The 13997-nt window shown below is 44.9% G+C and overlaps 1 protein-coding gene across 2 annotated transcripts; it reads left to right on the plus strand.

Moving 5' to 3' along the window:
* The first annotated feature begins 1533 nt into the window (after positions 1–1533).
* LOC311111077 (uncharacterized protein) lies at positions 1534–12716 on the plus strand. Of its 2 annotated transcripts, none has more exons than XM_084189075.1 (6): positions 1534–1869; positions 2734–2865; positions 4809–4870; positions 5240–5349; positions 8810–10458; positions 11477–12716. In XM_084189075.1, the coding sequence occupies exons 1-6, from the start codon at positions 1692–1694 to the stop codon at positions 11599–11601; spliced, it is 2256 nt and encodes a 751-aa protein (XP_084045201.1). In that variant the 5' UTR covers positions 1534–1691; the 3' UTR covers positions 11602–12716. The 2 variants fall into 2 exon arrangements, with proteins under 2 accessions (XP_084045201.1, XP_084045202.1); XM_084189076.1 differs by having other exon boundaries at positions 1595–1869; positions 4812–4870.
* The last annotated feature ends 1281 nt before the right edge of the window (positions 12717–13997 follow it).

Genomic DNA, 13997 nt, shown 5'->3' on the forward strand with positions numbered 1-13997 from the left:
GCTGTCGACGGGGACGGGAAAGAGGGTATTTATATGTGGGAACTCAATCAAAACTGTTGGAAAAGCATTCCAGGTGAAGCTGGTTGAGAGAATGCCAAGAGTGTGCAAAGCTGTCATCAAGGCAAAGGGTGGCTATTTGAAGAATCTCAAATATACAAAATATTTTTATTTGCTTAGCACATTCTTGGTTACTATATGATTCCATATGTGTTATTTCATAATTGTGATGTCTTCACTATTATTCTACAATGTAGAAAATAGTAAAAATAAAGAAAAACCCTTGAATGAGTAGGTGTTCTAAAACTTTTGACCGGTAGTGTATATCTGACCCTAACCCTAACCCAACTATATCTGCCGAACACACAGGTTAGACTATTATACTGAATGATTTACTGCAGTATTTAACCACCTGCAGAAAATACCCCTTGAAAAATGGATTTTAGGTTAATTTAGGTCAAGTTTTGATTAATACAATATTTACCCATATTGGTTTTTCCTGTCAGCTTTTACATACGCTCCAGACTTATCTTAGATAAACTAGATCTAGAAGAATACTTTATTAATCCATACGAGATGGAAATTGGTCTTCATCTGTACCCAACCCCTCCGATACACACACACACACACACACACACACACACACACACACACACACACACACACACACACACACACACACACACACACACACACACACACACATTCGGTCTAAAGATACTTTGCCCAGTTAGAGTGTGTGACCCTTAGCAGTCAACGTTGGACCTCAGTACGGTCAGGACAGGGTCATGTCTCCACATCAGTGTGATGAGGGTAGTGACACATTACCACCATGTTTGCATAGAGATTCAGAGCAAACACAGTCCTGGGCCCATATCCACAAAGCCTCTCAGAGTAGGAGAGCTGATCCAGAATCAGTATTGCCTTTTAGCTCATAATGAATAAGATATAATTTGGACAGGGGGACGTGATCCTAGATCAGCACTCCTCCTCTGAGACGTTGTGTGGATATGGGCCCCAGGGCTTCAAGTGGAGCATCACTTCCCAAAGCTGATAGCATGCGGGACAGTCAGCTCAAGTGCCAAAAGTAAATGAGGTATTGGTTGGGTTTATCACTTTAAAGAACCAGGTAGTGTGAAGTTTCACTCTATGGCTGATTGCACATGACACGGGCTTGTTTTGTACTAGGCTATTTTATGTATTGTCCTGAACTTTCTTTCTGTTTTAAATGCTGTTTTTTTATTTTGAGAGCTCTGGTGAGATGGCCAATGTATTGAATACATATGGACTATGGCAAATTAACTTAAATAAACGTGAACTTTCTGCTACACAAAGCAGGTTCGTTTTCTAACATATTTCAGCATCACTTGTAAATACAACTAGTAAACATCCTAGTTGCCATAGACCTTATGTTACACAAAGTGAGGAAAATCGAAAAACTGACCTCAGTTCAGTGTCTGGGGGAAACTTCCGTTTTGTAGAGGGAGCTGGTAAGGCGCTATTAACAAATCAGGTTCATGCATTTGGCGTGACGTCACACAACATCATGGCGGCGTACATGCTGAACAAAAACACAGCACACTTTTACCCACAAAGATAAGCAATCGGATAATGACAAACGATTCAATTTGCGTTTAAATGGGCAAGTAATCGACCGTTCATCAAATGATGAACAAGAAAACTGACGACGAAATATGCCGAACCCAAGAAAGCATGACCCTCCCACTGGCTCAAATAACTTCAGTGAAATCTGGAGTCGTGTTTACAAACTTTCTCAAAACAGGTTGACAACAAACAAATCGGGTAAAAGCCAGAAACTGACACCTCAATCTTCACCTTCTGTCAGGAAGTCACCACATTCTCGTTCTAAAGGTAAGATGGTGGCTAAAAGTGCACGGGAAAGGTCTTGCTAACCAGCTAGTTGGGTAACTAACAACAGCTAGACTCGAGCTAATTTGGCCAAACTTGCGTGTAGGTTGCAGGATAAACAGCTCTAACGTTAATTAGCTGGCCAGAGACGTAGCTAGCTAGCTAGTTAGCTAGCTAGCTAGGGCCACTTTCAGTTGCCAAACGTTCTCGGAACATTGCAGATAGAAATGCCATGTATATAGCTGATGTGATTCCTCATTCCACATGCCACAGGCATGTTTGATTTACACAGACTATTTCTATCTGAGCGTTCCAAAACGTTGCCTCCTGCTGAACGCGCCCCAGGTGTAGTTTATTAGGATCCCCGCTAGTTACAGCACATGCAGCAGCTACTCTTCCTGGGGTCCACATAAAACGTACAGATAAATTACTAAGTACAGAACAGTTATAGACAAGGACATCATATATATACAACATTACAATAAGAGTTTTATATATTAGAAAGACACCAAGAGACAACAAAAATACGATTTACACACTATTCATATATACATATTCATATTCTTATATACAGTTAAATGAGCTCGTTAGAAAGAGGAGAGGCGCTGTGATACAATGTTTTCTTTGTTTTTTTAATCTGTTTTTTTAAAGCTAAACTAACTTTTTGCCTAAGTAACCTCTGGTGGCAGAGCATTCCACGATGACATGGCACAATACATAATTGAGCAATGCATTAGCTCCTAGTCGCTCCTCACGCGCTGATGCCGTCCCTATAGTGTGCCAGTGTGACCAGGTAGAACCCGTTGTTGTTGTTCACCTATCTAGTATGTCTAGCGACCTCCTTACAGATAATTTTGTTCCCACCAGATTTGGAGACCCCCAAACGGCGAGCGAGGGGCAGATACACGGGCTTAAACAACACTGCTGATTCCCCTGGGGATGGAGATATTTTGCAAGACATCATATGGGACCCGGCATCACCTACTCCTGCTAGAAGTGGTATGATGGTGGTGTTAAGTCACGTGATGAGCGAAGGCTGATTAGCTTTAACATTAACATCACTTTTTCCTTCATTCGTCCTCCTACTCATTCTACTCACACCTATCAGACCATCATGTGTCATCCTCAATCCACCCATCTTTTTGTTCTCCTTCTCAAAGCCAGCACATGATGGTGTCTTAGTTGATATGAGGTCATGTTTAATTCCCCCACAGATCACATAGCCTACATATAGGCTACTTAAAGTTTCTGCTAGTGGCCCAAAGTGATTGTGACTATGTACACTACCAGTCAAAAGGTTTAGAACACCTACTCATTCAAGGGTTTTACTTTTTTTTTTTTTTTTACTATTTTCTACATTGTGGAATAATAGTGAAGACATCAAAACTATGAAATAATACATATGGAATCATGTAGTAACCAACATAGTGTTAAACAAATCCAAATTTTATATATTATTTTTTATATTTGAAATTCTTCAAATAGCTACCCTTTTCGTTGATGACAGCTTTGCACACTCTTGGCATTCTCTCAACCAGCTTCATGAGGTAGTCACCTGGAATTCATTTCAATTAACAGGTGTGCCTTCTTAAAAGTTAATTTGTGGAATTTCTTTCCTTCTTAATGCGTTTGAGCCAATCAGTTGTGTTGTGACAAGGTAGGGGGGTATACAGAAGATAGCCCTATTTGGTAAAATACCAAGTCCATATTATGGCAAGAACAGCTAAAATAAGCAAAGAGAAACGATAGTCCATCATTACTTTAAGACCTGAAGGTCAGTCAATATGGAACATTTCAAGAACTTTGAAAGTTTCTTCAAGTGCAGTTGCAAAAATCATCAAGCGCTATGATGAAACTGGCTCTCATGAGGACCGCCACAGGAAAGGAAGACCCAGAGTTACCTCTGCTGCAGAGGATAAGTTCATTAGAGTTACCAGCCTCAGAAATTGCAGCCCAAATAAAGGCTTCACAGAGTTCAAGTAACAGACACATCTCAAGTAACAGACACATCTCAAAATCAACTGTTCAGAGGAGAGTGTGTGGATCAGGCCTTCATGGTCGAATTGCTGCAAAGAAACCACTACTAAAGGACACCAATAAGAAGAAGAGACTTGCTTGGGCCAAGAAACACGAGCAATGGACATTATACAGGTAGAAATTTGTCCTTTGGTCTGTAGTCCAAATTTGAGATTTTTGGTTCCAACCGCCATGTCTTTGTGAGACGCGGTGTGGGTGAACGGATGATCTCCACATGTGTATTTCCCACCGTAAAGCATGGAGGAGGAGGTGTTTTGGTGTGGGGGTGCTTTGCTGGTGACACTGTCTGTGATTTATTTAGAATTGAAAGCACACTTAACCAGCATGGCTACCACAGCATTCTGCAGTGATATCCCATCTGGTTTGAGCTTAGTGGGACTATCATTTGTTTTTCAACAGGACAATGACCCAACACACCTCCAGGCTGTGTAAGGGCTATTTTACCAAGAAGGAGCATGATGGAGTGCTGCATTAGATGACCTGGCCTCCACAATCCCCCAACCTCAACCAAATTGAGATGGTTTGGGATGAGTCGGACCGCAGAGTGAAGGAAAAGCAGCCAACAAGTGCTCAGCATATGTGGGAACTCCTTCAAGACTGTTGGAAAAGCATTCCAGGTGAAGCTGGTTGAGAGAATGCCAAGAGTGTGCAAAGCTGTCGTCAAGGTGAAGGGTGGCTATTTGAAGAATCTCAAATATAAAATATATTTTGATTTGTTTAACTCTTTTTTTGGTTACGACATGATTCCATATGTGTTATTTCATAGTTTTGATGTCTTCACTATTATTCTACAATGTAGAAAATAGTAAAAATAAAGAAAAAGCGTTGAATGTGTAGGTGTTGTAAACCTTTTGACCGGTGGTGTAAATGTGGCAACAGAAGGCTAACTGTTCCTTATTCTCCAGAAGGGCCCAGCAACACCAGAGTTGTTGAGATATCAGACATCGTTAATCGGATCGCCCCTAAGGTCAGTGTATAAAACGTGTTCACCGTCTCACTGAGGTCCATTGATAGTTGCTGGCTGCCTGCAGCACCGACATGTTTTTTAATCATTGTGTGTTACTGTGGATATAAAGGCCTTGTTATATAGAAAGATTAAAATGTAAAAGACTGCATTTCACTGTGTTGATTTATTTCAGTGGATGCAAAGATATACACTCTAAGTGGATGTGATACTGCTTTGAAGGAAGACATTCTAAATATGGTACTTCTCGAAGCACTGGGGGCTAAAGCCTGTGCCCATGCTTGACACATTGGTTTTTCTCACAACTCCAAAATCTTTAGGTTGGTCACAGCACACAAACCAGCTGTTATATACCATGTGTTCCTTTTCCAGGATGCCCAGCATGTCTCTGTGGATAGTCCTCTGCTCCAGTGGATTGGGGACAGTGCTGTCCCCTGTACTCCAGAGGTACGCCCGCCCAGAGCCAGGAAGAAATCCACTCGGTGAGTGAACTACTATACTGCACTTGAACAAATCAAATTGTATTTGTCACATGCGCCGAATACAACAGGTGTAGACCTTACAGTGAAATGCTTACTTACGAGCCCTTAACCAACAATGCCGTTCAAGAAATTGAGTTAAGAAAATATTTACTAAATAAACTAAAGTAAAACATTTAAATAAAAAGTAACACAATAAAATAACAATAACGGGGCTATATACAGGGGGTACCGGTACCGAGTCAATGTGCGGGGGTAAAGGTTAGTCCAGGTAAATTGTACGTGTAGGTAGGGCTAAAGTGACTATGCATAGATAATAAACAGCGAGTAGCAGCAGTGTAAAAACAAAGGGGGTGGTGTCAATGCAAATAGTCCAGGTGGCCATTTGATTAATTAATTAAAGTCTTATGGCTTGGGGGTAGAAGCTGTTAAGGAGCCTTTTGGACCTAGACTTGGCGCTCCGGTACCGCTTGCCGTGCGGTAGCAGAGAGAACAGTCTATGACTTGGGTGACTGGAGTCTTTGACAATTTTTTGGGCCTTCCTCTGACACCGCCTAGTATATAGGTCCTGGATGGCAGGAAGCTTGGCCCCAGTGATGTACTGGGCTGTACGCACTACCCTCTCAGTCGGATGCCGAGCAGTTGCCATACCAGGCGGTGATGCAACCGGTCAGGATGCTCTCGATGGTGAAGCTGTAGAACGTTTTGAGGATCTGGGGACCCATGCCAAATCTTTTCAGTCTCCTGAGGGGGAAAAGGCATTGTTGTGCCCTCTTCACGACTTTCTTGGTGTGTTTGGACCATGATAGTTTGTTGGTGATGTGGACACCAAGGACCTTGAAACTCTCAACCCGCTCCACTACAGCCCTGTCGATGTGAATAGGGGCGTGTTCGGCCCTCCTTTTCCTGTAGTCTATGATCATCTACTTTGTATTGCTCACGTTGAGGGAGAGGTTGTTGTCCTGGCACCACACTGCCATGTCTCTGACCTCCTCCCTATAGGCTGTCTCATCGTTGTCGGTGATCAGGCCTACCACTGTTGTGTCGTAGGCAAACTTAATGATGGTGTTGGAGTCGTGCTTAGCCATGCAGTCGTGGGTGAACAGGGAGTACAGGAGGGGACTAAGCACGCACTCCTGAGGGGCCCCCGTGTTGAGGATCAGCGTGGCAGATGTGTTGTTGCCTGCCCTTCAGGAAGTCCAGGATCCAGTTGCAGAGGGAGGTGTTTAGTCCCAGGGTCCTTAGCTTAGTGATGAGCTTTGAGGGCACTATGGTGTTGAATGCTGAGCTGTAGTCAATGAACAGCATTCTCACATAGGTGTTCCTTTTGTCCAGGTTGGAAAGGGCAGTGTGGAGTGCGATAGAGATTGCATCATCTGTGGATCTGTTGGGGCGGTATGCGAATTGGAGTGGGTCTAGGGTTTCCGGGATGATGGTGTTGATGTGCGCCATGACCAGCCTTTCAAAGCACTTCATGGCTACAGACGTGAGTGCTCCGGGGGGTAGTCATTTAGGCAGGTTACCTTAGTGTTCTTGGGTACAGGGACTATGGTGGTCTGCTTGAAACATGTTTGTATTACAGATTCGTTCAGGGAGAGGTTGAAAATGTCAGTGAAGACACTTGCCAGTTGGTCTGTGCATGGTCTGAGTACACGTCCTGGTAATCCGTCTGGCCCCCGCACTTGTGACTGTTGACCTGTTTAAAGGTCTTGCTCACGTCGGCTACGGAGAGCGTGATCACACAGTCGTCCGGAACAGCTGGTGCTCGCATGCATGCTTTAGTGTTGCTTGCCTCGAAGCGAGCATAGAAGTAATTTAGTTCATCTGGTAGGCTTGCGTCACTGGTCAGCTTGCTGCTGGGTTTCCCTTTGTAGTCTGTAATAGTTTGCAAGCCCTGCCACATCCGACGAGCGTCAGAGCCGGTGTAGTAGGATTCAATCTTAGTCCTGTATTGACGCTTTGCCTGTTTGATGGTTCGTCTGAGGGCATAGCAAGATTTCTTATAAGCATCCGGATTAGTGTCCCGCTCCTTGAAAGCGGCAGCTCTAGCCTTTAGCTCGGTGCGGATGTTACCTGTAATCCATGGCTTCTGGTTGGGATATGTACGTACGGTTACTGTGGGGACGACGTCGTCGATGCACTTATTGATGAAGCCAGTGACTGAGGTGGTATACTCCTCAATGCCATTGGATGAATCATGGAACATATTCCTGTCTGTGCTAGCAAAACAGTCCTGTAGCGTAGCATCTGCATCATCTGACCACTTCTGTATTGAGCGAGTCACTGGTACTTCCTGCTTTAGTTTTTGCTTGTAAGCAGGAATCAGGAGGATAGAATTATGGTCAGATTTGCCAAATGGAGGGCGAGGGAGAGCTTTGTATGCGTCTCTGTGTGTGGAGTAAAGGTGGTCTGGAGTTTTTTCCCTCTGGTTGCACATTTAACATGCTGGTAGAAATTAGGTCAAACTGATTTAAGTTTGCCTGCATTAAAGTCCCCGGCCACTAGGGGCGCCGCTTCTGAATGAGCATTTTCCTGTTTGCTTATGGCCTTATACAGCTCGTTTGTGGTGGTAAATAGACGACTACGAAAAATATAGATGAAAACTCTCTTGGTAGATAGTGTGGTCTACAGCTTATCATGAGGTACTCTACCTCAGGCGAGCAATACCTCGAGACCTCCTAAATAGACACACACCCCCACCCCTCGACTTACCAGACGTAGCTGTTCTGTCCTGCCGATGCATGGAAAACCCAGCCAACTGTATATTATACGTGTCGTTGTTCAGCCACGACTCGGTGAAACATAAGATATTACAGTTTTTAATGTCCCGTTCGTAGGATAGGCTCGAACGGAGATCATCCAGTTTATTCTCCAGTGATTGCACGTTGGCCAATAGAACGGATGGTAGAGGCGGGTTACCCACTCGCCGACAAATTCTCACAAGCCACCCCGATCTCCTCCCCCTGTATTTCCGTCTTTTCTTCACGCGAACGACCTGGATTTGGGCCTGGTCTTGGAGAAGCAGAATATCCTACAAGTCGGACTCATTAAAGAAAATATCTTCGTCCAGTTCAGGTGTTCTGATATCCAGAAGCTCTTTTCGGTCATAAGAGACGGTAGCAGCAACATTATGTACAAAATAAGTTACAAACAATGCGAAAAAACACACAAATTAGCACAGTTGATTAGGAACCCGCAAAATGGCAGCCATCCCCTCCATTATGATATTAAGACATGATATTAAATCACTTGTGTAATCAGGTTGACAAGTTGAAAACCTTTATTTAAGATGTAAAGTTTATTTCTCTTCCAATAGTTGTTTGTCTTATTCCAGTAATTATCTTTATCAGATCATTCTTGCAGTCTGATATTTTGCTAGTGCTTATACTAGTTTTTTCAAAGGTTCCTCAATATAGTTATTATGCCTTCCTTGTTCATATCTCCTCTCCTCTCCTCTCCACAGGAAAAGCTCAGTGGATGACTTGATGCAGCTGGCCAGGCAGTTTGACATCAACATGCACCAGCAGGACAGAGAGAAGAAGAGTGCTGAACACACAAACAATACCATAAACAACAACAACAACAACAGGTACGGGGAGGAACCCAAGTGCCCGACAATAATGACGTCATCAGCCCATCAGGTAGAGGCGGAGCTTAACGCTCTGTTCGACGGGCCGACGCAGCGAATCACCGGACGGCTCAGCCAAGGGTCGACCGCCTCCACCTGTTCTCAGGAAGTCAAGGTTCAAGTTGGGGTCAGCCATCTCACTGCTGATGACCTCATCAAAGAGTGGGAGGTCAAGCCTGGCGGGGGAATCCCGTCTGGTCCTACGGCTCGTACTGGTGAAGAGGTAGTAGGACAGTGGAACTCCACGACCACTGTGGCGAAAGACGAGGACTTTGACTGGGAGGATGATGACCTTCTCAACGACCCTATCGTGTTGGAGATCACCCAGAATCCTGAGGGGCTGAAAACGCCAGCCCCCAAACCCAGCAGCTCACTGACTCTGAGCACTGACAGAGACAACACACAGCTGGTAACAGATACAGAAAAGACCCTTCCACCCCCACCCTCCTCTGCTACCTCTAATCCTACCGGTCTGCACTCTCACTCTGTCTGGAAGGGGACAAGCACACACCCTCAACCCTCAAACAGAGGTGTCCTCACTGGGCCATGTCCTAAACTCAAGCCCACCAGCAGAAGCACTTTCCTGCTGGAGCCCAACCCTTGTTTCCAGGTGAGTATGGCTCCGACAAGCAAAGAAGCACCCAGACCCTGCCTCACTGTTGGAGAGGCCCAACCTGAGAGACCCAGGCCCGGCTTGTCTGCGGCGGTTAGGTGCCCCAGTAGAGACTCTGCAGAAGGGAAGGCTGAGGGGGTGAGCAAAGCCACAACTCCAGCCTCACGTGGAACCCCAGCCCCAGTCACTGCTCCGGCCCAGGGCTCGGCTCCCACCCAAGCCACGGACTCCACTTTCAAAGACATCTCAGATGAGGACCTCCAGTCCCTGTTTGACTCTGAGTCGCTGTGGAACGACGATGAAGGTGACGATGACGAACTGCTGTATCAGGTGTGTGACGACGTGGAGAGGATCTCCAACAGTCAGCCCCAGTCCGGGAACGCTACCGTAACGACGGACGCCACAGAGGTCCACGTCCAAGAGAGCAAACCGAAAGCCCCTCCAACCGCCCCTCTGGCTATAGCGAGAGAGGGGTCTATGACTATGGATAGGGCTGTAGGTGCTACTAGCAATAGACAGTCAACCACCCGCTCCAACTCAGCACCAGGGGACAGGAGCAGCACCCCTGTGAACTTTCAGGGATGGAACATTCCAGTGAAAGCAGGAAATGTTGGGGTTGGACATCATACAGTCATGTCCCAGAGCCATCCAGGCAGTGGGGAGGGTCTGGGCAAGCTTACCCAGCTGAGGGGTGCTCCAGGCTGGGGAGCACTTGGCCTAGGATCCCTTGGAGTTAGAACCTTCCAAGCAGATAACTCAAAGACAGTCATGCCACGGACAGTTTCGGCAAGAACCCTCCCAAACTCAAATTCCCATCATGCATCATCGTTCAAGAGACATCTCTCGGACTCGGACGCCATCGGCAACAAAGGTGAGCTTTTTACCCCCTAAAAAAGCAAAACAAAGGTGAGCTTTGTTTGTGCATGTGACCCCCCCCCGCCACTTGTCGGATTAGCTCCAATATTACATTAAATGTTGCCCCTAACAGTACATAAGGCCAATCAGGAAGTTTACTCAAAGTGTTATCCACTTATCGCTGGAAGTCAAGCTAGTCCAGTGGACTGAAGAGAAGAGCTCCCCATAGTCAGCCAGTGTAGGCAGGTTTTAAACTTGTCAAGTACATGACAAACCACATCTAATGGAGACGGTCAAGTTTACTGAAGAGATGGCTATTGGGTCAGGGCCCTGAGAGGTTAGGAGGTGAAGAGATGGCTATTGGGTCAGGGCCCTGAGAGGTTAGGAGGTAAGTCGCTCTGGATAAGAGCGTCTGCTAAATGACACAAATGTAAATGTAAATGTAAAGAGATGGCTGTTGGGTCAGGGCTCTGAGAGGTTAGGAGGTGTACTTTAGAACTGAAGAGATGGCTGTTGGGTCAGGGCTCTGAGAGGTTAGGAGGTGAAGAGATGGCTATTGGGTCAGGGCTCTGAGAGGTTAGGAGGTAAAGATATGGCTATTGGGTCAGGGCTCTGAGAGGTTAGGAGGTGAAGAGATGGCTACTGGGTCAGGGCCCTGAGAGGTTAGGAGGTGTACTTTAGAACTGAAGAGATGGCTGTTGGGTCAGGGCTCTGAGAGGATAGGAGGTGAAGAGATGGCTATTGGGTCAGGGCTCTGAGAGGTTAGGAGGTGAAGAGATGGCTATTGGGTCAGGGCCCTGAGAGGTTAGGAGGTGTACTTTAGAATGGAATAGCTTCATTTTCTATTCAATGATGTCTTTTCAAAGTTGGAAAGGCTGAGTAAATGTTTGAATGTATTAACTTTTTGTGCATGAAAATGGATACACTAATTGTCTGTGCTTTTTATCTGTCAATTACTGTAGGCACATTCTGTCTTTTAAGCTTTTCAATCGCAGTCAGAGTCTTATTTCCATGTAATCTTATTTGTTTCTCAGTGTTTGTCAGCAGCCAAATGACAGGGAGATGCACAGAGGAGGAGATTGAGAGGAAGAAGCAGGAGGCCATAGCCAGGAGAAGGTCCAGGCAAACCTCCCTAAAAGCAGGGGGACTTCCTCCGTGACTAAGCAATGCATTCTACGGACACTAGATTAATACACAGTAAAACAGAATATCAATAGACGAGCTATCCTACGCTAGGTAGGTACCATAAACATTTCTAACGGTTTCTTCACAGAACGCTATCGGTTCTACTAGAACAGTGTTGCGTTACGGAGCTAGACTGCTCGACACACACGCATACACACACACACACACACACACACAGACCTTATCTCTGGTCTCTACTGGAGATGAATTGGTTTCTGTTGTTTGAGAGCTGCTGCACTTGTTTAGCTGCTTATAGTCTCACTATCGTTGACTTTCTGGAGGTCACTGAAAAGTTGAGTGGAATATACAGTAGCAACACTAAATCTGGACTCATTGCAAGCGGCTGGCTTGTAATGGCTTTACAGCACGTCGAAGGAGATTAGTGAAACTTTTTTACACTTGAATCTGTTGACATTCCAAGTAGATAATGAGTCTGCAGATCATCTTGATGAACATGTGAAGATCTGTTCTACCGTCTTCCAATAGTGTCTTTCAGTTGAACTGTAGGTCCATAACTCAGTACATTATAGTTCATCATGTTTACACTGCATGTGTTGACATGTGGGATATTAGGGCCGTGTGTTTTACACCTCAGCCATGAGAATAACACCAACACTAACCAGGTTTCCATCAGCCATGAGAATAACACCAACACTAACCAGGTTTCCATCAGCCATGAGAATAACACCAACACTAACCAGGTTTCCATCAGCCATGAGAATAACACCAACACTAACCAGGTTTCCATCAGCCATGAGAATAACACCAACACTAACCAGGTTTCCATCAGCCATGAGAATAACACCAACACTAACCAGGTTTCCATCAGCCATGAGAATAACACCAACACTAACCAGGTTTCCATCCAAACTTTTTATGCCAGTCGGATAAAAAAATGTCAGGACAGGCCTGATGGAAACAGGCGGCAGGTAGCTTAGTGGTTAAGAGCGTTGTGCCAGTAACCGAAAGGTCGCTGGTTCTAATCCCCGAGCCGACTAGGTGAAAAATCTGTCGATGTGCCCTTGAGCAAGGCACTTAAACCTAATTGCTCCTGTAAGTCGCTCTGGATAAGAACGTCTCCTAAATGACAAAAAAATAAATAAACAAAATACGATAGACAAGGTGGGATATTTCTGTTTCTGTAAATTCATAATGCGAGAAATGGCGGTGGAAACACCTTTATGAGCAAATATTGATATAATAACCATCATATAGCAGTAAACTTTGAGTCACGCGATGACATGTTGTGCGGTCCTCCCACTACGACTCAGGAAGCCATGCAGTTTATTAGGCTACAGATGAAAATATGTTATGTTGAACTTCGCAGGGTGGTGAAAGTCCAAGTTGATGAGCTTGATGCCCCTTTCCAATAAATATCGGAGGGTCTTATTCTGGTGACATGATGATCGATGCTTGGCTGCCATTTGACAAATAAATAAAAATCGAGCTCTTTTGTCCGTAATAATCTCATCATATAGGCTATACCCTCACTGTATCTGGGAGCTGTTGGCTAGAGAGCACATGTCAAGACCAGAGTGGGCACCTTCGCTGTACAACGCAACATTTGTAGTGACAAAGCCATCAGTAGAGTTGAAAATGCGACGGAATCCCATTTTGATCTTCACCAAGTCATCACGCACAGCCTTTTATCCACAAAAGTGGGAAAATGCGCATGTTCTTTTTTTTGTGCCGATTTTTTTAAATATTCGCATGAAAATCTGTCGCCAATTGGATGGAAACCTAGCTAATGACAGCAATTGGATGGAAACCTAGCTAATGACAGCAATTGGATGGAAACCTAGCTAATGACAGCGATTGGATGGAAACCTAGCTAATGACAGCGATTGGATGGAAACCTAGCTAATGACAGCGATTGGATGGAAACCTTGCTAATGACAGCAATTGGATGGAAACCTAGCGAATGACAGCGATTGGATGGAAACCTTGCTAATGACAGCAATTGGATGGAAACCTAGCTAATGACAGCGATTGGATGGAAACCTTGCTAATGACAGCAATTGTCTCAGGATGGTGCTGGAACATCTGACAGCAAAATAAAAGGCCAGTTTGATGAAAAAGCTTTAAATAAAGGTTGAAATCCAGGCATGTCCACGTGGTGGGTGTAAATCACAGGGCCCTAAGTACAATACTTCTGGGGAAAAGGTTCTGTATCTAGTTCTGTTATCGCAATGGGTCCATTGTATCAGTCAGGTCTCATTGACAATAGAGACAGATTATGCCTTGAAGAGGGGCACAGGTGGAGTCTCTATCAGAATGTTTTTTGTGTCTTTATCTGTGTAACAGAAATGACCAGTTATACCTAAAGACTGCTGTGTTGACCAAAACCTGGCGTATACTGTTTCATAGAAA

The sequence above is a fragment of the Coregonus lavaretus genome (genome assembly GCF_964263955.1).
Source record: "Coregonus lavaretus genome assembly, contig: SUPER_36_unloc_1, whole genome shotgun sequence".
Lineage (NCBI taxonomy): Eukaryota > Metazoa > Chordata > Actinopteri > Salmoniformes > Salmonidae > Coregonus > Coregonus lavaretus.